Genomic DNA, 22,203 nt, shown 5'->3' with positions numbered 1-22,203 from the left:
ACTGGCGAGGTACAGTCCCAGTAGCTCGCCTGCCTGTGAAAACAGCCACGCTCCCACTTGGACCCGATTCAAAACACTGCGAAAGCAATTAATAAACACAGACTGTGTTAATATCGCAGAATTAGAGAAGTGTGACAAAAGACAAATAGAAATAATTAGTTCTCTAAAATTATGCTCTCATTAATTTTTTTTCCCCTCTCTCTCTCTCTCTCTCTCCATTCCCCTCCCTGAGTTTGGAGTCGGGAATATAACACGCATTTCTCTCTGCTTTCATGCGAGTGATAGGCTTGTTTTCCCCCCCCCCCCCTTTGCTTGTGTAATTTATCAACATCATTTTTTGCCATTTGAGGTTAATTATACAGCGAGGCTTGCAGAGTAGAGCAGAGGAGACATGGGTGGCAGACAAATGCTTCTCTAATTGAACAGAAACGCAGAATGTCGCCGGTTATTCAGTACCCCCCCCCCCCCCCCCCCCCTTCCTTCATGCCACTCCTCAGGGCAATGATCAGTGCTATTGAGAGACCACAAGAGTGATATGGTCCATGGCCACATTATATCTCTCCATCACAGATGAGGGGCCAACAAAGGCTTCCTCTATTTGCTTTCTTTTGTATGGAGATCTGTACAGTAGGTCCAATTCTGTTCGAAAAAAGGAAAAAAAAAGAAAGAAAATAATGCCTGCATCAAATATGCGTGCGAGGCGAGGACGGTCTCTGGCAGACGAATAAGGAGATCTCGTGCTAACGAGGCGGGTGTAACGACTTGAAGACGTTCAATTTGAAACGATTATACTACAAAGGGTGGAATGGCTCCACATTACGGCGAAATGTTAGAAATTAGAGTTGCTAAATATACTAACTTGGTATGAAATAAGGGGGTGGAATTATAATTGGGCTGTATCCGGAAGTTATCTTTTTTTTGGATAAATGATGACATATGGACTTCCTTCTTTTGGACAGTCAAACCCCTTCAGATCCCTTGCAGTAACGGAATGACATTTAATTAAAGAGGAGTCATCATTTTCTTCATAGCACAATTTGCCCGGCTTCTTTCTTTTTCCGCCGCTTTTAACAACGTATCAGTTCAAATAGACTAATCGACCATTAACACATTCTGGGCGGGAACCCCTTTTGGTGTTTTAAAAGCATTATGTTATACTTAATTAGCTATTGAAAATAGCAGATCTACAAGCTCATAGCGCGGCACCGAGTGCCGCGCTACGAGCTTGTAGGTCTGCTATTTTTTAAAGAATCGTGAAAATGGGCGCAAATTTGGAATATATATTCTTTTTCAGAAAACTGTCAGGATTTAGAAGACATTTGTATAGAATCGTACTCGGGTCTCAACGGGTTAAAGAGTTAAAAGGGGGCCCTGGATTATTACGAAGATGAACATTTTCCACTTTTCAAAGTACATTACATGGAGTATTATTTTCCAGGATAAATTAGGAAGCTTTCTTGGTGATAAGGAAGAGTTCTGAGCAGAGGAGGCCACGGAGCGGCATTATTAGAGGAAGAAGTTCTAATACTAATAATGAGGATGTTCGACCCCGGCAAGGTGTCTTGTATCTGGGTAAACACAGATAGCGCGGAGAGCCTACAGAGGTTATCGCCTGCCTTCCCCAAACGCAGGCTTCCACTGCACCCCCAAGGCTAACAAACAAACCGACCGTTAAAATGTACACGGCTTATTCATAAAATGGATTGATTTGTTCCTTTTATTACTATCAAAGGGGGCATTTCCATTGCTTTTCATGGCTTTTATGACTCATTAATGGTTCTTGAGCTGTAAACAAAACATCTCCTTCCATTCCATCTTCTGTGATCATTTCCTCCGATTCACCTCCTCTATCCTATAGCCTCTATTCCAAAAGCATATACATCTGAATTCAAAAGGCAACACTGCCATTAAAAAAGTAGTCAAAAGAACAATATTATGTCTGCAGAAAGGCAATGATCTTGACCTAGTGCTGCGGCCCAGATGGTGAGCTGTGTAGCCTAACAGCAGGCACACAAACTAATGTTCACAGTGCTGTTTGTGCGCACGTGCAACGTGCATGCGCGTGCGTGTGTGTGTGTGTGCGTGTGCGCGCATGTGGGTACACTCACCTCCATGTGTGGAATCCAGAGAAGACAGAGTGAAATTGTGTGTGAGTGTGTGTGTGTGTGTGTGTGTGCGTGCGTGCGTGCGTGCGTGCGTGCGTGCGTGCGTGCGAGCGAGAGACAGAGAGAGAAAGAGAGAGAGAGAGAGATTTATAGTCTCATCTGAGCCCCTGTACCTTGTATTGTCCTTTCAGCATCTGTTCTTCCACTGCTGCGGTCACTCTCCATCTCAGGGGTCAGAGAATCTGGGAGAGGAGAGGAATCACCTCGGTTAAACACCTCTGACACCAACCCATCAGCGCTGCTATACTTTAACGGCATCCTCCGTTCAAGACGAGAGGCGAAGCCATAGGCTTCACGACAGTTGAAAACGCAGAATCATAAAACCTAATGTCTGCGCCGTAGTAAGGCCACGTTGCTTGGCGAACGTGTTTGCAGAGTCACACCATCGTGTGATGGAGTATACATTTGGATTTATAGTAGCCTATGGGGGAAAAGATTGAGATTAACATTTGATCATTTAGAAAATTACTGATAATTTAGTTAAAAAATGTGTTCCACACGGTGGAAGATAGACAATATTGGTTATGGGAGAAAACATTGCAGACTAAAGCCCAATTTAAATTTAGTTGTGCGTCCTTCGATGGGCTATTTTTTGGCATGTGGCATGCCAACACCGGCATGCAACGGCACATAAACTAAGCATTAAATGTGGTGCTGTGGCAGGTGCACACTGGCCTAGCGGTCCAGGCGCATACCACATATAGCTCCATTTTCGTCACCGCTAAACCCCTCCCTTATCCCTAAACTTCTTTGCCTTTTTTTACTATTTTGCTAAACATTTTTGCATAGTTAACAATTTGAGGGCTTTAAATTGATTGATCAAACTATATGCCCTGCTTAATATGCGATACCCGACATTGTGTTTAAATCGCCGTATTTTAATAATTAAAAAGAAACTCCGTCTTTGCTGCGGAGCTGGTGGATAGAGCTTCATGTTATGATGACGAAAGCGGAAATCAACCCATGCGCTGGGCTGCTAGGGCTTCTGGGAAATTGAGGCCAATACAAGTGAACGGGGGTTTTGTCCGCCTCCAAACACCTCTTGGAGGCGAATCTTTGGCGTAGAAAGATGGCGGGTGGTGCGAATAACAAACGGAGGAACCTATTTTCGCCGGATTTTCGCCGATCAAAAGCCCAAATACTTCAGCGTATGATCTAAAGGTAATAAAACAATCTCGGCAGCGTGGAATATTTGATTATAATGCGGGTAACGCGTAGTACGCAGTAGAACTGTTAAAATGGCCAGTCTACAAGCTTACAACGTGTCAATGTAGATCTATCTGAACTATTCAAAAATGTTTTTCAAAATAAAAAAAAGGCAAAGAAGTTTAGGGATAAGGGGTGACAAAAATGGAGCCCATAGGCTCTAATGAAGCCTGAAAGGCGTCGCGGATTCGAATCCCGATCCCGACAACCTTTGCTGCGTGTCACTCAACCGTCTCTCTCTCTCCCCGTTTCCAGTCTATGTCCCCTGTGTGTACTATCAATAAAGCCAGAAAAGGCCAAAATGATATCGCTTGATATGGCTTTTTGGGGCATTTTATTTTGAAGCTTTCAGTCTGAAACGGAAGGCTGTGGGACGTAGCGTCCGCTACATCCGCGCCGCGTGGAGTTGGTTTGTTTACAAGTCAGAGACAGGCGGGCGGCAAAGGATGCAGTTACTACGTGGCTTATTTCGAACCTATAATGTTTTCAGATACACATTTTAGCGCGGTGATTAAGTTAAAAATGAGTAATACACTGTCTAGATGTCATGAGTAGTTCAGTAATCAAAATCAGACATGCAGACGGTGCAGCAATATGGACCGCGCCACGCTTTGTCATCACGCAGCACGTTTTAATTCAAGGGAAGTCATTAAAATTGGATTTTTATGATACAGAAAATACACACAAATGACCACGGATATGCTCTAAAAGTGTTAAAAACAATAATTCATTTCACTGGACCTTTGAAAAAGCAATGTGCCGCTGTGGCTGCGTGGAGAGGGGTCTGACCGTTAAGCGAGCGCATACTGTCGGCGGGCGACGGCTGTTTGAGACTCTGCTCGGCCTGTTCTCTCCTCTTGGACTCGTACTCCAGCGCCTCCTGCAGTTTCCTCTTGGCCTTCTTCTCCTTCTTCAGGCGCTTCTGGACGATCGCTGCGAGTAGAGTGGGGGAGGAGGAGGGGAGAGAGAGGGGGAAGTATCTGTTATGGAGAGGCCTCCTTGTTGTTGTTTTGCAATTAGTAGTTATTATATATTAAGATGAATATTGACACGAATCTGCCATTTTGCTCTTACTTCTTACAAGAGTATTATGAAGTAAAGGCCTTTACACACGGGGGCGTGGCAAATAAACAGTACAGTACAACTAAACAGTATAGCTGATATCTCACTTATACAGATCGATGCCTTTATTGTCTCCACCAGGCCGAAGGCATGGGGAGAGAGTACGTTTTGCACTCCGTCCGTGTGTGTCCGTCTGTCCGTCCGTCTGTTACCAGCTAATCTTCGGCACCGTTAACCCGGTCGATGCCAAATTTTGCTCACACACTCCCTGGTTGCCAACAATGAACCTCTGCCCCAAAACTTCCTGAACGGCCTGTTATAGCACCACCAGGAGACCGATTTTTGTAAAACACATTTTTGGATATTACTCCTCCAGATTCTGTCCAAAAATCCCGCAAATCGTTACACAGTATCTCTATAGTCATGTGTTCAAGACGGATCTGTCCGATATTTCATATTCCATCCTAATTGGCTAACATTGGCTTTCAAAGTTTGCAGGATTGGCCCGTTTTGAACAAAAAGCCTCAAATCATGAACGCAGCGTGCAATTTATGTGAAATCTTTCACAGACTTTCCTACTAGGCTGAGGAATATCTAATATATCCCATCCTTTTCACATTAGTGGATTTTTGCAAAACACATTTTTGTAACAAAATGCCTCAAATCATCCAATTGCCATCCAAGGCGTAAGAAGAAATGGCACCCTTTTCACATTGGCCTATTATAGCGCCACCAGGAGGCCACAACCTGACCTGCCCTGGTGGAGACCTGTGCCCCGAGGGGCACTTTATCTAGTTTAAAGTGCGGCAGCTCAAAAAAGTCGTCCTGGTTTCCGAATATAAATGATGTCGCTTTATGGCTGCATAATATTTGCGTTCTGTGTGAATGTACTCATGATATAAACAGATGAAAATTACACATTTTTCTTTATTTTTTTTGGACAAATGAATCACTAAGAAAAGAAAACCCTCCTCTGATGTGTCAGGACGTTAAGAGCAAATTGACCACCATGTGAATTTGGTTCAAGATTCAATATTTATTTTATTTTTATAACTAAATCCATTAACACTTTCCCTCCCGACACATAGGCGGGGATCGTGAGGCCAGTGCCAGTCAAATGCGCGAAATTCCAAAGTAGAAGAAGAGATCCTAGGCAACCAAGAAGTGCAGCCCACCCAGGCCACTGTGTCCACGCCTGATTCTATTCTACGTCCGAGCATAGACATGGTAACGCCCCGCCTGCCTCTGATTGGCCTACCGACACTGCCCTTTCCTCCAAGGTGGATATAGCTATATGCTGGATAGTCTGACGCGAGGTTACTCCGTGGTGGGAAATAATACAAGTACGGTATAATACAAGAGAAAGACAGCTTGGCACACGCGACAGAATGCAGCCTGGTAACTTGTAACTTTTATTTTTGTAGAAGAGGCAAACTAATATTGTTTATGCCGTGTGACCACACACAGTGTAGGCAGCGGAGGAACCGCAATGGAGGAGTTTTCGACCGTGCCATGTAAGAACAGAGAATAATAACCTTCCAAAAACTGGATTTTGGCTCATTTTGAGCAGAAAAAGGAGTAATACGCGCATGCGCGTTCATGTCGGATCCGTATGTAGGCTGTCTAACATGTGAGTAAAAGCAAAAAACAACAACATATTTTTAATTGCCGGATTAAATGACATTAACACTTTGACTACTATTCACGAGTTGCTCGAGTTAATTAATTGTAGAACACTTTCCCTGCGATTCGCGAGTTGCCCGAGTTATGTTTTCATTGTTTAATCAACGTTTTTAATCAGCGGGCAATCCACCGGACAGAATGGGATATGAGACGCGCTTTGATGACGTCATCGCAAAAAGGTCCGTCGCTCCGACGTGCAAAGGGTTATGGGAATGTTCGGCACTTCAGAATATTTTTCAACACTACAACAAGCGATTACACCGTTTGAAAGTGGATTTTCATGACAAGCAGCTCAGCGGTCGCTGCAGTGGCTGTTCAAAGGTAACTTTAAACATAGGCAGTCTAGCCTGGAAGACGGCCGTAAATTGTCGGCATTCAAGCTATTAAAGAAAGACGGATTTCTACGTTCTGGCACAGGCGGGGTGGTGGAGAATAGAACGGAATCCCACGTTCCTGGCATTAATACGGTTAAAACCCATCTAGAAAAGCCACTTCAGTCACATGCCGGTTAATAAAGCAGAACATAAATGAATACAATTAAAAGGAAAAGGGCTGATCAAATACTGGGTGGGTGCTGTTTAGCAAACTGCTACGGGGAGTTAAAACAAACTGAAACATTTATTAGGGATGTTTTTCATGAATCTTTCTCATTCAATATACGTCTTGCATTAATCATACACAAAGCTGATGCATAGAACATGAGACCATTAAGTGAAGTAAATGTAGCCTCGCCTTTGTTGGCAAAGAAACTTAACCCATTTTGAGCGGGAACCCCTTTTGGTGGTTACATACATTGTTATAATTTAGCTATTGAAAAATAGCAGATCTACAAGCTCATAGCGCGCCACCGAGTGGCGCGCTATGAACTTGTAGGTCTGCTATTTTTGAAAAATCGTTAAAATGTGCCTCAAATCTTTCCGAAAATTGTCATGATTTAGAAAACTTTTTTTTAAATTTCGACGTCAGGCCTGAATGGGTTAAGACATTTATTTTGATATCCTAATATGTATTTCTAATTAGGGTGGGAGTGCAGTAAGGGAGACGTGCGGATCGCTGCAAGCGGCATCAAAGAAAACACACGTACACTTGTCTTACTGTCCTGCTTGTGTGTTTGAAAGATTGTTCATTATTTGTTCATGTTAGTGTACAGTGTGCATTTGTGATTTGATTGGTGTTGTCTGATTAAATTAGAAGCGTTGTGTGTGTGTGTGTGCGTGTGTGTGTGTGTGCGCGTGCTGTGGTATGGTGTTGTGCACAAACATACACAGCAGCACGCACGCACAAACCACACCCACGCGCGCAGGTATGTGTGCGGCGCACACACACAGACACATAGAAATACACAGTCCATGCAGGTATATTCATTCATCCGCTCAGACAGCACACCACAGCTCTCATATACCACCCACACACACACACACACACACACACACACACAGGCACACACACACACACACAAACACCAGGAGTACCTCTGTTCTTCTGCTCCACGGCGAGCTGTTTCTCCAGGGTCTCCCTGAGCTCCCTCTCTCTGAACAGCTCCATCTTCAGCTCTGTCTTCTCCAGCTGCACCTGCTTCTCCTGAGCACGAGCGTTGTCAATCGCCACTTTCAGCAGGCCCTGTGCGCACAAGCACGGACGCGCACGCACGCACACACGCACACGCACACGCACACACACACACACACGCACACACACACACGCACAGATGTATACACACATAGATACATACAGACACAGGAAATGGGAGAAGAGGAGAAGGGGGAGTGAGAGGGGAGAGAGAGAGAGAGAGAGAGAGAGATGTGAGCTATTTAAGAGCTTCAAGATGAAATGACAGCGAGCCACGGTATAAGTATGTCACAGCACTGCTTTGTACTGCCCACAGGACTGGAGAATCACACAGGGACAAAACACGGCTGGCGATACGTGATCCCTTTCAGGCACATTACTGTCATACTGTAGGCACTTTCATCTCTCTGTGGTCAATTCTAAAGACAGTACAGTATGAGCAGCGAGTGAGGAAACACCATCAATTAAAAAAGAAGAGAAAAGCCAACGATTTGGTTTTAATACGTTTTTATAATGAATAACAGAAGCTATTAAGTGCCGAGTTTGTCTGACCCCTTTCGGTCAAAGCCGTGACATGCAGCAGCGAGAGAGAGACTACACAGGAGCCCATGCGGCCCAGCGAGGAGACTTGTTCCGCTCTGTCAAGTCCTGAGATAGCAGGTGGGAAAACATGTTGAACTTTCAATACTGCTGGTTTAACTTGGACTTTCTGCCGTCACGAATAAAAAGCTCTGGTCCACTGAGAAGAGAGTCATGGGGTCGTTATGGCTCGAGGGCCCACAGCTTGACCCTCGCACGCTGAGCCCCTCTCCCTCCATTGTGATATCTGTTGAACCTCTTGTACCTGCTTCCCTCTTAACCCATTTTGGACTGGAAAAAAAGGCTTCTAAATCCTAAAAAAAATCTGAAAAACCTATGTTTCTATGTCAGTGGTGCTCAACCTTTTTCATGTCAAGGACCCCCAGAATTATCTCTATTGGGCCACGGACCCCCATCTCAAAATATGTAGTTCCAGGGACCCCCCAGAAGCCAATATTTTAGTTAAAAATGTTCGCTCTGAAATATATATTCAAAGATTTGCGCCACATTTTCACGATTTTTCAAAAATAGCAGACCTACAAGTTCATAGCGCGGCACTCGGTGCCGCGCTATGAGCTTGTAGATCTGCTATTTTTCAATAGCTAAAGCACAACATAATGCTTAACACCAAAAAGGGGTTCCCGCCCAAAATGGGTTAAGTAAGGGGATGTCAGCCGCAACTGGATTGGTAGAGATACATACGGTATCAGACTTTTTGCATTTGCATGTGTAAGCTCCTTACGAGACACAGCTTGAGTGGGTAATGCAAATGCCATAATATATCAGTCACAGAGCCAACGCTCCTAAGACCTTTCTTGACAATTGGAAGGTACAGCTCTCCGAATCGTAAGCCTGTTATACTTCCGTCGTGCCCCCGGTGTCACGCGGCAAAAAAGTAGACGATCTAATAGCTCCGCCGTAGATCCGCTATTTCGGGGCGCGTGACAAGTTGCGCGACAGAGGACAAATTAACCCATTCTGGGCGGGAACCCCTTTTGGTGTTTCAAGCATTATGTTATATAGCTATTGAAAAATAGCAGATCTACAAGCTCATAGCGCGCCACCGAGTGGCGCGCTACGAGCTTGTAGGTCTGCTATTTTTGAAAAATCGTGAAAATGTGGTGCAAACCTGTGGTGCAAACCTTGAAAATGTTTGCTTCTGTGGGTGCCCCTGGAACAACATATTTTGAGATGGGGGTCGGCCGCCAAATACATATAATTTTTGGAGTCCTTGGCATGAAATATTGAGTTATATAGGCCTAGAAACATAGGTATTTCCGAAAACTATCAGGATTTAGAAGACATTTTTATAATTTCGACGTCAGGTCTAAATGGCTTAAGAACACGACGGTACAGTACCGTCTTATTGGACAACGACTATTCCCCGTCGACGTGCAATTACACCGAATGCAGCAGGGCTATATCTTACTAATTGTTGATTCTCGTGACCCCAATTTATACTAAGTTGCTTTATCTTAATTTTCCGCTCGGCTTCATTTTGTTGATTCGTATATAAATATTCAACGCAGAGATCATTATCGGAGATGACTTAGCGTCAGTGTGCTGGGGAGTTGGAGAGGGTTATACAACGTGTGGCTTTTCTAATTATCGCACGGGAGCCAAAAGGAAGGAGACGCAGGGACCTCTCGATGCCAAAGCGTACCGGGTTGCAACGAGAAGGGCAGTGCTGTACACACATCATTACACTCACACACAACAAGGCAAATACATTCATCTTTCTGACCGGGGGTGTTTGCATTGAAGCCTAAATGGCACTCGGAGGAGAGGCAGCAACGCTGTCAAGGTCTGCAGATTAAACTAAAAGTTGCAAGGTCTTAAAAAAGTGTGGGGTTTTAATGTATTGGGTGCAGGATATTGTGGAGGTCAAATTTATGACGTGCGGTGCCTCCTAGAGTTTAGGGAGTGTCTCCACTCTACACGGTTCGCCCTTCCACCAAAAACCTGTTAGCGGTCCAGGGATGATGACCTATTTTTGTAGCTGGAAGGGAAGGAGGAATTTGCTGTAGCGTCTTCGTGCTTTCTTCAATAATAAGTCCATAGGAGTTTTACATTATGGAGTATTGCCGAGAATCTACTCTGTGGCTAATAACAGTTTAAGATGCTTACGCATGGCCTGGGCCGTGGCTCAGTGGTCCAGGCACCTTGGCTGGTAATCCAGTCTGGCAGTGTGCCGCGGGTTCGACTCCCGATCCCGACGACCTTTACTGCATGTCTTCCCCCCCATCTCTCTCCCCATTTCCTGTCAGCCTACTGTCTGTCCCTCCATAAAAAATATAAAATAAAGGCGAAAGCCACAAAAAAAAACATAAAAAAAAAAAAAAGATGCTTACTCATTTTGTTCTGCAAGATGAACACCCACCCGGTTTACTATTTTTGTAAGTGTAAGTTCAATCGCCAGAAGTAAAAAGCTCACGATAGATCCTATAAACAAACTACACCATGGTCGCAGGATATCAACGTCGCCAGGTGTAGTAATGCCCCCGACAACATCTGTAGTCCCACTTTGCCACTTGTTAGCAATCGCCTTTTTTAACCCATTTTGGGGCGGGAACCCCTTTTGGTGTTTTAAGCATTGTGTTATACTTTAAGCTATTGAAAAAATAGCAGATCTACAAGCTCGTAGCGCGCCACCGAGTGGCGCGCTACGAGCTTGTAGGTCTGCAATTTTTTGAAAAATCGTGAAAATGTGGCGCAAATTTGGAATATATAATTCTTTCAGAGCGAACGTTTTTAACTCAAATCTTTGCTTCTGGGAGGTTCCTGGAACAACACATTTTCAGATGGGGGTCGGCAGCCAATTACAGATATTTTTGGGGGTCCTTGACTTGAAATATTGAGAACCACTGATATAGAAACATTATTTCAGAAAACTGGCAGCATTTAGAAGACATTTTTTAATTTCGACGTCAGGTCTAAATGGGTTAATCCATTGAGACCTGGAACGCATCCATGTCACGTTAGCATTATGTTATAATTTAGCTATTGAAAAATAGCAGATCTACAAGCTCATAGCGCGCCACCGAGTGGCGCGCTATGAACTTGTAGGTCTGCTATTTTTGAAAAATCGTTAAAATGTGCCTCAAATCTTTCCGAAAATTGTCATGATTTAGAAAACTTTTTTTTTTAAATTTCGACGTCAGGTCTAAATGGGTTAAGAGACAAATAAAAGTGGGGTACTCAATGACTTAAATTTGACGTGGTAGATCAACACGTGAAAATCTCTCATTAAGCTTGTGTTAACCACAGACCTTATTTCCGGCATCTAATCAAAAAACCCATAAAAAAAACCCCCAAATACTTTGAGCTGAGTTTTAGAGATCATTCTACTGGCGTGATCTGCTTTGGTATTCGTAAGTATAGCTACGTGGGATTGTTACATATATCAGTGAAGAATTGATGGGATACCACTGTATTGGTTTAGCAAGGTTGCGAATATATCAGTGATGGATTTCTATTGTTGGAACAGGAGGCCACAACATGTGGGGAACACGTGTAAAACAAGGATCACAGTGAATGCAGAAGTAAATTTATCGCTGAGAGCATGCAAACGGAGTGCAGTACTTAGTTTAGACAGTACTTGGTTTAGACTAGTCATTGGTTAGACCAGTCATTAGTCCTACAACTACAACCTATCTCAAACCCTCACCCTAACCCTAACCTCCCACAGGGCAGCACACCTAAACCTAACCTTAACCCATGTCTAACCAATGACTAGTCTATAAACTAAGTATGCACCCCTGCAAACGGAACAAAGCGGCTCCATTTATACATTCTCACAGTTCAATTAACACTTAATTTGCACGCTACCTGTATGTTGGTGAGTAGGGTCTCTATCGATGACAGGCCGTCGGGGAACAGGAAGGGCGAGGGGAAGCCGGGGGGCAGAGCCTGTCCGGCAAATGACAACCTCTCATAGCTGTCTCTTGCTGTCGGGGTGCACATCGGGTTATCCTCTGGAAATAACAAACACAACAACATCATAATTTTGAGAATTAGCAACCATTCCTATATTTTGAACCAGACACAGTCAAATCCTCAGTGAGGATTTTATTGTGCAATTTGGAAACTTCAAACCTTTCATGGGCATTCACACTTAGCCTGGAAACCAGACAAATCTGCCACAGGAAAAAAACAAAGAATCCCTGTGGAGATTGGTCTGGCACTCCTCAGTTTGAATTACATTTCGTTCACCCCAGAGTTGTGGGGTGACCAATCAGAGCCCACTATTCAAAGTGAGACTTTTATGCTGTGATGTTGGAATCCGTTTGTAAACCACTAACCGCCCCTTGGAGAAAAAAACTTCCACCCCCAAGTTCCAGACTAATATCTAGGCAGTGATATTAGTCTGGCCATGCCAGGCTAATTCACACTCACAGATAGATAGAAGGCAACCATAAAGACTAGAGCCTGAGACACAGTGACCCTGACTCTAAGTGACCAGTAGCAGATCTGTATTGATCCGTTAAAAAAAAAAGGAAGAGAAATAAAAAAAAGCCAATCCCAGCTCCCAGAAGCATAGCAGGTTCTGCTTCTTAGGAGAGTCTTCTAGTGTATCGTCTCTCCTCTCGGGGGGCTCGAGCGAGGGGTTAAACAATATATCGCAGGACATAAATCCAGCTTTTCCCATTTAAGAGATGTCATGGCGATTCCCCAAAATCAGAAGCAGGCCCACAACGTCGACCCCAGAGGCTCGGCGCTTCCTTTGTGTACGCACGCACGGGTGCCTGTCAAAACCTGAGATGACATCATCCTCCATTCATCACCGGCAGAGAGGGGCAGAGCCCTGCCATCTGCTGTCCAGCCTCTCCACCAGGCCTCTGGGGCTGTGTATATATGCGTATGCATGTGTATGTGTGCGCGTGCATGTGCGTGTGTGTGTGGTGGAAGGGTAGACAGAGATGCAGAGGAAGAAAGAGATGCAAGACAGACAGGCAGGATATGCAGACCCATGCAGGCACGTGCATACAAAGACCCAGAGACCCAGAGGTGGACCGACTCGACTCACTTGCAGACTGAAGATAAAAATGGACAGATACGCAGATTTCCAGGACCTACAGTATATACTATAAAGTGAGACAGTAGCCTATGCTTGCCTCTTCAATTGTTAACCCATTTTGACCTGAGATAAGATTCTAAAAATGTCTTCTACATTCTGACAGTTTTCTGAAAGAGCTATGTTTCTATGTCAGTCAGTCGTCAGTCATTTTTCAAAAATATCAGACCTACAAGCTCGTAGCGCGCCACCGAGTGGCGCGCTACGAGCTTGTAGGTCTGCTATTTTTCAATAGCGAATGCATAACATAATGCTAACGCCAAAAGGGGTTCCCGCCTAAAATAGGTTAAGGCCTGTTTTTCGCCCCTGGGGTTTCCACCAATGGTAAACGTCCTCTGTCCATCTCACAGGCAGTCTATTAAAGTCTGCAGTCCCTAAGATTGATGTTCTTATTCCCCGGGATTCGAACCCGGCCGGGTCTCCAACGCAGGGGGAACAACATTTCTACCAGTAGAGCTAAGACGGAGCATCCACAGGACAGATATTAGGATTTGAACTTCACTTACACCCCAAACACAGGGCCTAGAGGAAGCAGGAAGACCACCTCCACCCACTGCAGATGTACAACACTTATATTGGATTAATTAACATACTCTACCACACAGATTGGTTAAATATACATTTATTCACAAAAAAACTAGTTCCACATATTTGATTGAAAAAGACTACAGGACCTTTTTGCACCGGCATCGGCTTTTTAATTGTTAATCTAATTTGGCAATTCGTAGCCCAGCCCCCCCACCCCCCCCCCCCCCTTCCACCCCCCTCTCCCCTCCACTCTCATCCAGTATTCATACGTGTTTATGTGGCGGCCTGACTCTTGTACAAACAGAACGGAGCCGAGCGGCTCTGCCTCCGCCTCCCTCCCTCCCTCCCTCCCTCCCTCCCTCCATCAATATTCACCAACGCCAGCCAAGTGGTGGGAACAGCTGGTCTTACATTAATTAGTTTAAAGTATTTATTTCACCCATCCTCGGAGCAGATTGAGCAAAAACATTGGAGATTATTTCAAGCATCTGCAAATGCCCTGGAAACATGCACTCGCCAAAAGTCGAGTGTTCAGACTCACAGTTTAGGTTTGTGATTTGGAGTGTGTGTGTGTGTGTGTGTGTGTGTGTGTAATTGTGTATGTGTGTTTTTTTTTCTTTCTTTCTTTCCTCTCTCTCTCTCTCTCGCTCTCTCTCGCTCTCTCTCTCTCTGCGAAGGGAAGATGGTGAAATATGCACCGTTGGTCCGTGGAGAGAGTAAACAACCTTTCTCCTTTTTCAGATGCGAGTTTCGCTCCTGTTGATTAATTAGAATGGATGGTTGCCTAATGGATTAAAATTTGTTTATAATTTAACTTCATAAAAATAATGAATTGCCTACTTTTAAGAAGCCACTCCTGTGGTAATTTGTTTTGTTTGGTGCATTCCCTTCTGCGTTTCCGACGAGGGCGTCGGGGTGGGCACGTAAAAGAAGGAAAGAAAGAAAGAAAAAAAAACGTCTTCTCCTGCTGCTGCCGCGCCGCCGCAGCATCAGACTCCTGTTTTATCTCAATAAAATACCTAATCAAAGATCAAAGGCATTACGCTTTGCCCTCGCGATCGTGCTGATGTAGACGTATTGTTGCGTAGTAGGTGCATGCATCACCCTCTGCCATATTACCTCCAATAAAATCAGCATAACAACCACAGACGTTAGTAGACCTTGGGGAAAGGTCTACCGTTGTAGCTTTGTAATTGATTTGTACTGTAGGCACTTTGTCCCTTATTTAATGTTGGCATTAATCATAAATCATTGCTTTAACCCGTTTTGGGCGGGAACCCCTTTTGGTGTTTTAAACATTATGTTATAATTTAGCTATTGAAAAATAGCAGATCTACAAGCTCATAGCGCGCCACCGAGTGGCGCGCTATGAGCTTGTAGGTCTGCTATTTTAGAAAAATCGTGAAAATGTGCCTGAAATCTTTGAATATATGTTCTTTCAGAGCGAGTTTTTAACTCAAATCTTTGCTACTGAGAGGGTCCCTGGAACTACATATTTTTCAGATGGGGGTCAGCGGCCAATGTCATATATATTTGGGGTTCCTTGACATGGATATGTTTGAGAACAACTGACATAGAAACATGTTTTTTTTAATAATATATTTGTAGAATCTTTTTTTCAGGTCAAAATGGTTTAACAAACTCCGGCTTCCCACTCAGCAGGCCTCCCCCCTCCGACACAACGCTGGATCACACGGAATATTTGATGGCTTTGTTGCAGGGGAAACAACCTGTCATGGGAAAAAAAGCAAACATCGTGTTTTGTTTCGACAGACTCCCCCCAACTACAAAACACAGCAACACCCTTGTCAGATAACATATCCACCAGGAGCTATGCATAACCCATTTCGACCTGATTCCAGATTCTATACAAATGACTTCTAAAATCATGACAGTTTTCAGAAAAACGTATGATTTGCGTCACATTTTCACGATTTTTCAAAAATAGCAGATCTACAAGCTCGTAGCGCGCCACTCGGTGGCGCGCTACGAGCTTGTAGATCTGCTATTTTTCAATAGCTAAAGCATAACATAATGCTAACACCAAAAGGGGTTCCCGCACAAAATGGGATAAATACCGGCACTTTCAGAAAGAAAAAAACAACGAGATGGGAAAGTTAATAAACGGCTAATTCAATCGATATAATCACTACAGGCTTTAATGAAACTAGAAATGTACATTCCCAAAGAACACGATCTAGATGTCGCAGGGCTTTGCTACACCACCAATGCTTCTCTTTTCTCTCCACATACATTGCCCCCCCCCCCTCTCACCCTCTCCATCCTCAGCAACCACCACCACCTCTCTCTCCATCCATGTGTCTGGCTGTGAACGCTGGCATGTGTTCGCCATGTTTATTTCTCACCATCGCATCCAGAATCATTGACTTCAACTTAATTACAGCGACAGGCGTTGGAGTGATGGGGGCCTGTGGAATGGAGTGCTCTGTTTCCAGGTGATATTTCTCCGCTAGCCGAGGCTGCCAACAGCAGCTGTGACAGCCTCTCTTGTGCTTTTTTCTTTTCGTGCACACGGTAAAGGCACAGTTAACCCGTTTAGGCCTGTACGTCGACATTTAAACAAATGTCTTCTAAATCCTGAGAGTTTTTTTGAAATACCTCATGTTTCTGTATCAATGGTGCGTAATATTTCATGTCAAGGACCCCAAAAATGATATGTAATTGGCCCGCCGACACCCATCTGAAAATATGTTGTTCCAGGGACCCTCCCAGTAGCAAAGATTTGAGTTAAACCGTTCGCTGCGAAAGAATATTTATTCAAAGATTCGTGCCACATTTTCACGATTTTTCAAAAATAGCAGACCTACAAGTTCGTAGCGCGCCACCCTATGAGCTTGTAGATCTGCTATTTTTCAATAGCTAAAGTATAACATAATGCATAAAGGGGAGGCGTCCAAAGGCGTCACGTGGCATGGAATGAGTTAAAACACCAAAAGGGGTTCCCGCCCAGAATGGGTTAAGCCCCCCCAGCCCCCCCCACCCGACTATGAAATACTTACTGTATGGAAAAACACCCGGCCAGGTCACCCCTTGTCACAAATAACATTTCACGCACAACTGTTTCGGCGGGATAATAGGAGCCACAAATAAAAATGGGCCGCTGTAAATACAATGCATTCTGAATGAAATGCCATAATTTAAAACAACGCGCGCGCCCCCCCCTCCGCACCCACCCCCCTCCGCATCCTCCTCCTCCTCCACCCTGTTCTCAATAGCTGCAGAGGGAGTCCTTGACAGTGTGCTAGCAATGATGAATCACCTATCCAGTTAATTTTCTCACTCCTCATGTGTTGTGCTGCTAAAACAGGGGCCCAGGAATTGACTTGACAAACTATGAATGTAAAAAAATATCACTTGGAGGGATCTGGGCTTATCTCCAATTTACATGTTATTAGATTTGTGTTGCGCGCGCGGCACTTGGACCTAGCGAGACTCGGGGAGAAAAAAAAGATGGGGCACATGATAACCGGAGATAAAACATGTCTAAAACCCACTTGAAAGCCTTTTGAAATATTTGACGGAGAGAGTCGCGGGGAGCGGGAGAGGGAAGCCAAACGGAAAAACTGGCCTGATTTAAAATGTGACAGACATGCGTTGCAATCTGCTGTAAATCTAGAGGAAACCTTGGGAAATTTAGCTGCAATCTCTGGATAAATAGCTGTAATTGACCTTGGGAGTTGAAAATGTGCCATATGTTTCTGGTTCCTGTGTTTGAATCTGGGTCCCCCAGGACATTTCAGCAGAGCCCTCGTACGGTCGGTGGGGCTGGGAGGAGAGGGAGAGAGGGAGAGGAAGATACAAAAAGATAGAGACAAGAGGAGGAAGGACGGATGCAGACGCTGAACGAGAGATAGATGGTGAAAGACAGAAGATGGATGGACAGATACGTGAAACAGACTCAAAGGAAGAGGAGGAGGGGGGGCAGAGAGAGAGAGAGATAGAGAGAGAGAGAGAGAGAGAGGGAGAGAGAGAGAGAGAGAGAGCAGGGCTACATTTGGCTAGCCAGGCAGTGTGATATATTGACAGGTGAAGCCTTTGTCCTTGCAAACCTGTGTTCCTCCCAGCAGGAGCAGTGAATGCTAAACCTGGCGGTTGTCAGCGCGGCCGACACAAAGCGAGGCGCTGCTTTTCACTGCACAATTACATTTGATTTGACCTGCCAGCGCTGCGGCGGAGGCAGCCTCCTTCAAATGGAGTAGTTATGACCTCTCGGACGGCCATTAGCGGCTAACACAGCGTTATTCCACCTGCACTTAAAGCATTGGATTTGGAAAATCTTGTCAGGGGAAACATCTATCTGCTCGCTACAAATGCACTGACGGAAAGACCGCGGGGAGAGAAGTAGCCGAATGCAATTTGACTGCTTAAAAAAACATGAGGAGAGCTTATCTTGCAACTGATGTCTGCACTTTGGAGCCTCTTCAAGTTTATGGCAAAATAAATCACATGCAACTGAAGCATACACTGTGCATTTTCACCCCCCACTTTAAATGTATCTATAGGACAGAACACACTGAAGCACTGTACGGATGAAACCCGAGCATGATGTCACTTCCCCCTCGAGCAGGTTTGCGGACAGAGAACATTGTGTGGAAACGTGTGTGATGATGCATTGAAGAGACATTCCTTAGGTATGACTAACACCTGCATGTGCTGTGCACATGGGGCAGGTTGGGGTTCATGTGATGCGTAGCAAAACACACATTTTGACACGCACCAAACACACAATCCTCCATAAACACGCCGACACACACCGAGTATACGGCTCGCTCGTTACACAAAAGCACCGCAACGCACGCTAATGTGCCCTCATCGCATTTAAACTCATTTCCTTTTCGATACGGAGAGAGAGAGGACAATGAGCGTTTGCCCCGCCCCATCCCTACTGGGGGGATGGAGTCAGGAGCCCTGGTCCGTTTTGGGGCTAGATTAACAGGTAACATTTGGCTCCCACTCTCTTATCACAGCATGAAAATCAAAACGCACGCAAGCACGCACGTGTGCACACACGCGCACACACACACACACACACACACACACACACACACACACACACACACACACACACACACACACACACACACACACACACACACACACACGCACACGCACACACACGCACGCACCACCTAATGTTCCCTTCACTTAGAGATGAAATCACTTGCTGCACAAACCCATTTGGAGAAAGGAGAGAAGGTGAGCGGGACAATCAGGCTGGCCACTGGGCCGTGTTTCCTAAATGCTCTCAAAAACATTACTGTGCACAGGCATAAAATTAGCGCCGGGACCTTAAAACGTTGACATTTAGCATGACTTTTTGGAAACTGACACGCTCATATTTTCTTGTAGGATATCATTAAATTTCAAACTGCCCCATGGCTGTGCCTTTCCATTAATAACCAATTCAGTGTGTCACTTCTCTCTCTCTCTCTCCTCTCTCTCTCTCTCTCTCTCTCTCTCTCCCCTCTCCTCTCTCTCTCTCTCTCTCTCTCCCTCTCTCGCGCACACACGCCACCTCTTTGAAGTAATGAGTCTGTTGCTTTGCCTTAATAAATTGAATCATATTCTCAAGGCCATATGAAGACAGAGCCACAGATGGACAGGCTGCACGGAGGAAATAACCATAAATCCTTTACTGTCACAGAGGCGGCGCGAGGTGACAAAAGGAGGCAATCGCAATACTCAATTGAGATCACATTGAGATCACAAGCGATACAGTGTATAGGGTTGATGCCCTGCGTCGGGGGCTCTTAACCCATTTTGGGCGGGAACCCCTTTTGGTGTTAGCATTATGTTATGCTTTAGCTATTGAAAAATAGCAGATCTACAAGCTCATAGCGCGCCACCGAGTGGCGCGCTACGAGCTTGTAGGTCTGCTATTTTTTTTTTAAATCGAAGAACGACTGACATAGAAACATAGCTTTTTCAGAGAACTGTCAGGATGTGGAAGACATTTTTAGAATCTGATCTCAGGTCAAAATGGGTTAAAAGGCACAGCCTATTCATAGTCCTTGATAAAGAATAACTTTCATGCCGCCCACTGTTGTCGAGAAGATCGGCCTGTAATGATAACATTTAAGAAGCTAACTCTTCTAAAGAACGAGAGATGATTTTCCATAACCTTCTGTAACATCACGCCTTTAACAGAAGAGATTTCGCCGCACTGCAATTTGTGGGTTTGCATTATAAATTGCAATGCTATCGTATCGCGCTAACATTTCTAAAAGCATTTCATCATTTTGCCTAACTGTCACATGGGGGAGAGAGAGAGAGGGAGAGAGGGAGAGAGAGAGAGGGAGGGAGAGAGAGAGAGAAGGAGAGAGAGAGAGAGAGAGAGAGAGGGGGAGAGAGAGAGAGAGAGAGAGAGGGAGAGAGAGAGAGAGAGAGAGGGGGGGGAGAGAGAGAGAGAGAGAGAGAGAGAGAGAGAGAGAGAGAGAGAGAGAGAGAGAGAGATACAGGAATAGAAAGGGGAAAAAGACAAACAGATACAGAGCAAGAACGAGGGCAGGAAACAAGGGAGCGAATCAGTGTTGACTTCCATTTAGGAGGAAGATATCTTGTCTTTTTATGCGGCCCATGTCATATTTATTGCATAAAGGTCAGGGTGTTCATTTGTTCAAAGTCAGCGTTTTCCCTCTCTCCTCTCCTCCATGTAATAAATGCAGGGGCTATGTCATTATCGGACCTCTGAGGATTACAGGCTTGGCTGACTGTGATGACTGCATAAAAAGCCTACAGGACTTTTGTTTCTGCCGGCGCACACCTTCAAATGAGCTCTTAAAGTGAACACTGGCCGAGACCAAATGGTGTTTTGTGGAGAGCCTATCACTTACAGTTGATGGAACGAGAGCGGGCGCGAGGTAACTGCAACTTGTTAGAGGTTACAATGATCAACCTCCGTTTTTACACCAACTGAACCCAAGCGTGCCTATTCCGGGAATGTCACAAAAGATGCACAATAGTAGATTTGGGCATTTAGCAGACGCTCTTAATCCAGAGCGATTTACAGTAAGCAAGAAACAAAGACACGGTAATACGTCACATACATAAAAATCGTCATCATGAATCATACGTAAGCTAAGAACCTAACGGTGGAATATCTATATAATGATATGCATATATACTATATAGTGCTATGTCTACATAAAATGCTATCTAAGTTAGATAAGTTGAGCCTTTGCATACGCCTGTAAGGTCGTCCGGGCTTAGGGCAAGTGCTACGGGGCGAAGACAAGCTCCTAATACGTGGTGTTGTGAGCTTATAGATCGGCTACTCTCAACGAAGAGATTTGGTGTACAGGGAAAAAGCGGGGAGACCCCCCCCGGTCGACAGAGCGAATGAAATAACCTGAAGAGATGGCTCAAGACATATAATGATGTCTCGAAGAGATGGCTCACCTATATCGACTAGATGAGACGCACCTGTCAGAGAGATAATAGCCGCGGAAGGACACGGGGCGACGCTTTGAGGGTGTTTGGATTGTCTTCGCATATTGACCTCCATTGACCAGGCCCCCGTTTATTGAACAGACAGAAGAATCCCAGAGATTAAATTGGCCTCGACTATTGATCGCACGTTTTGCCGGAATCATTCAACTTTCAAAAGGAGATCATTTGTACGGTATACCCTGCTAATCTTCCTGACCCACTAATCATCAAGCCATTTATTTTCTCACTCATTGTTTAGTTCCCTTTTGTTCGGCAGTTATTAATTCATTAGCGCAACTTCTCATGCAGCTTAACTCCGATAGTGAGCGGAGAGTCCTGTGTCTGCCCGATAGCAATGTGCATATACCAGCAAAAACGTGCCACTGGAACGTGCGCCCAAACATCGCAAACGCACGCCAATTACATATTGATAATTAAGCATTCAAACAAACAAACAAGAGAAGAAATCCCTCATAATCACCAGGTTTAAATAGAACAAGTATTAGCTCGGTGTGCTTGGCCAGATAGCCTGGAGCTAGATCCGAGCTACAGCGGGGTTTGGGGAGGGGAGACACATTGGTGTCATTGCCTGGCATTGCAATCCTACCGGGAGAGCCTCCGCCGCTCTGTGTTGCTGCTGCAGAACGAGCGAGCGACGTCGGCTGGCGCTAATCCAGGCTGGATGTACTGAGCTTCTTTTAAATGAAGATGAAAGAACTAAAGAGGAAATGGGAAATGTAAACTCTAAAAGGCCCAGCTTAGGAGGACTGACTGTGGGTTGCCTGGTGCAGGGAGCCCTCCAAAGAATGGATGCAAATCCATTAGCGGCCCCCGGTTTCACAGTTATAAAAAAAATACTTAAGGGGTTTTTAAATGGAAGCGACGTGT

At 44.9% G+C, this 22,203-nt stretch overlaps 1 protein-coding gene across 2 annotated transcripts in view; it reads right to left on the bottom strand.

The window, feature by feature from the left end:
- Nucleotides 1–22,203, bottom strand: part of dachd (dachshund d) — an 84,058-nt gene that overhangs the window by 5,051 nt on the left and 56,804 nt on the right. Inside the window, exons 4-7 of one of the 2 annotated variants that reach the window (XM_079519052.1) lie at nucleotides 12,093–12,238; nucleotides 7,589–7,736; nucleotides 4,113–4,304; nucleotides 2,279–2,347 (exon numbers count right to left, since the gene is read on the bottom strand). In XM_079519052.1, the coding sequence (XP_079375178.1) occupies nucleotides 2,279–2,347; nucleotides 4,113–4,304; nucleotides 7,589–7,736; nucleotides 12,093–12,238 (555 nt within the window). The remainder of the gene's footprint in view (nucleotides 1–2,278; nucleotides 2,348–4,112; nucleotides 4,305–7,588; nucleotides 7,737–12,092; nucleotides 12,239–22,203) is intronic. The other variant, XM_079519053.1, reaches the window with a different exon arrangement.

This window comes from Electrona antarctica, assembly GCF_951216825.1.
Source record: "Electrona antarctica genome assembly, chromosome: 13".
Classification (NCBI taxonomy): Eukaryota; Metazoa; Chordata; class Actinopteri; order Myctophiformes; family Myctophidae; genus Electrona; species Electrona antarctica.
The sequence above is the reverse complement of the archived record's forward strand: the minus strand, read 5'-3'. Positions and strand labels throughout refer to the sequence as shown.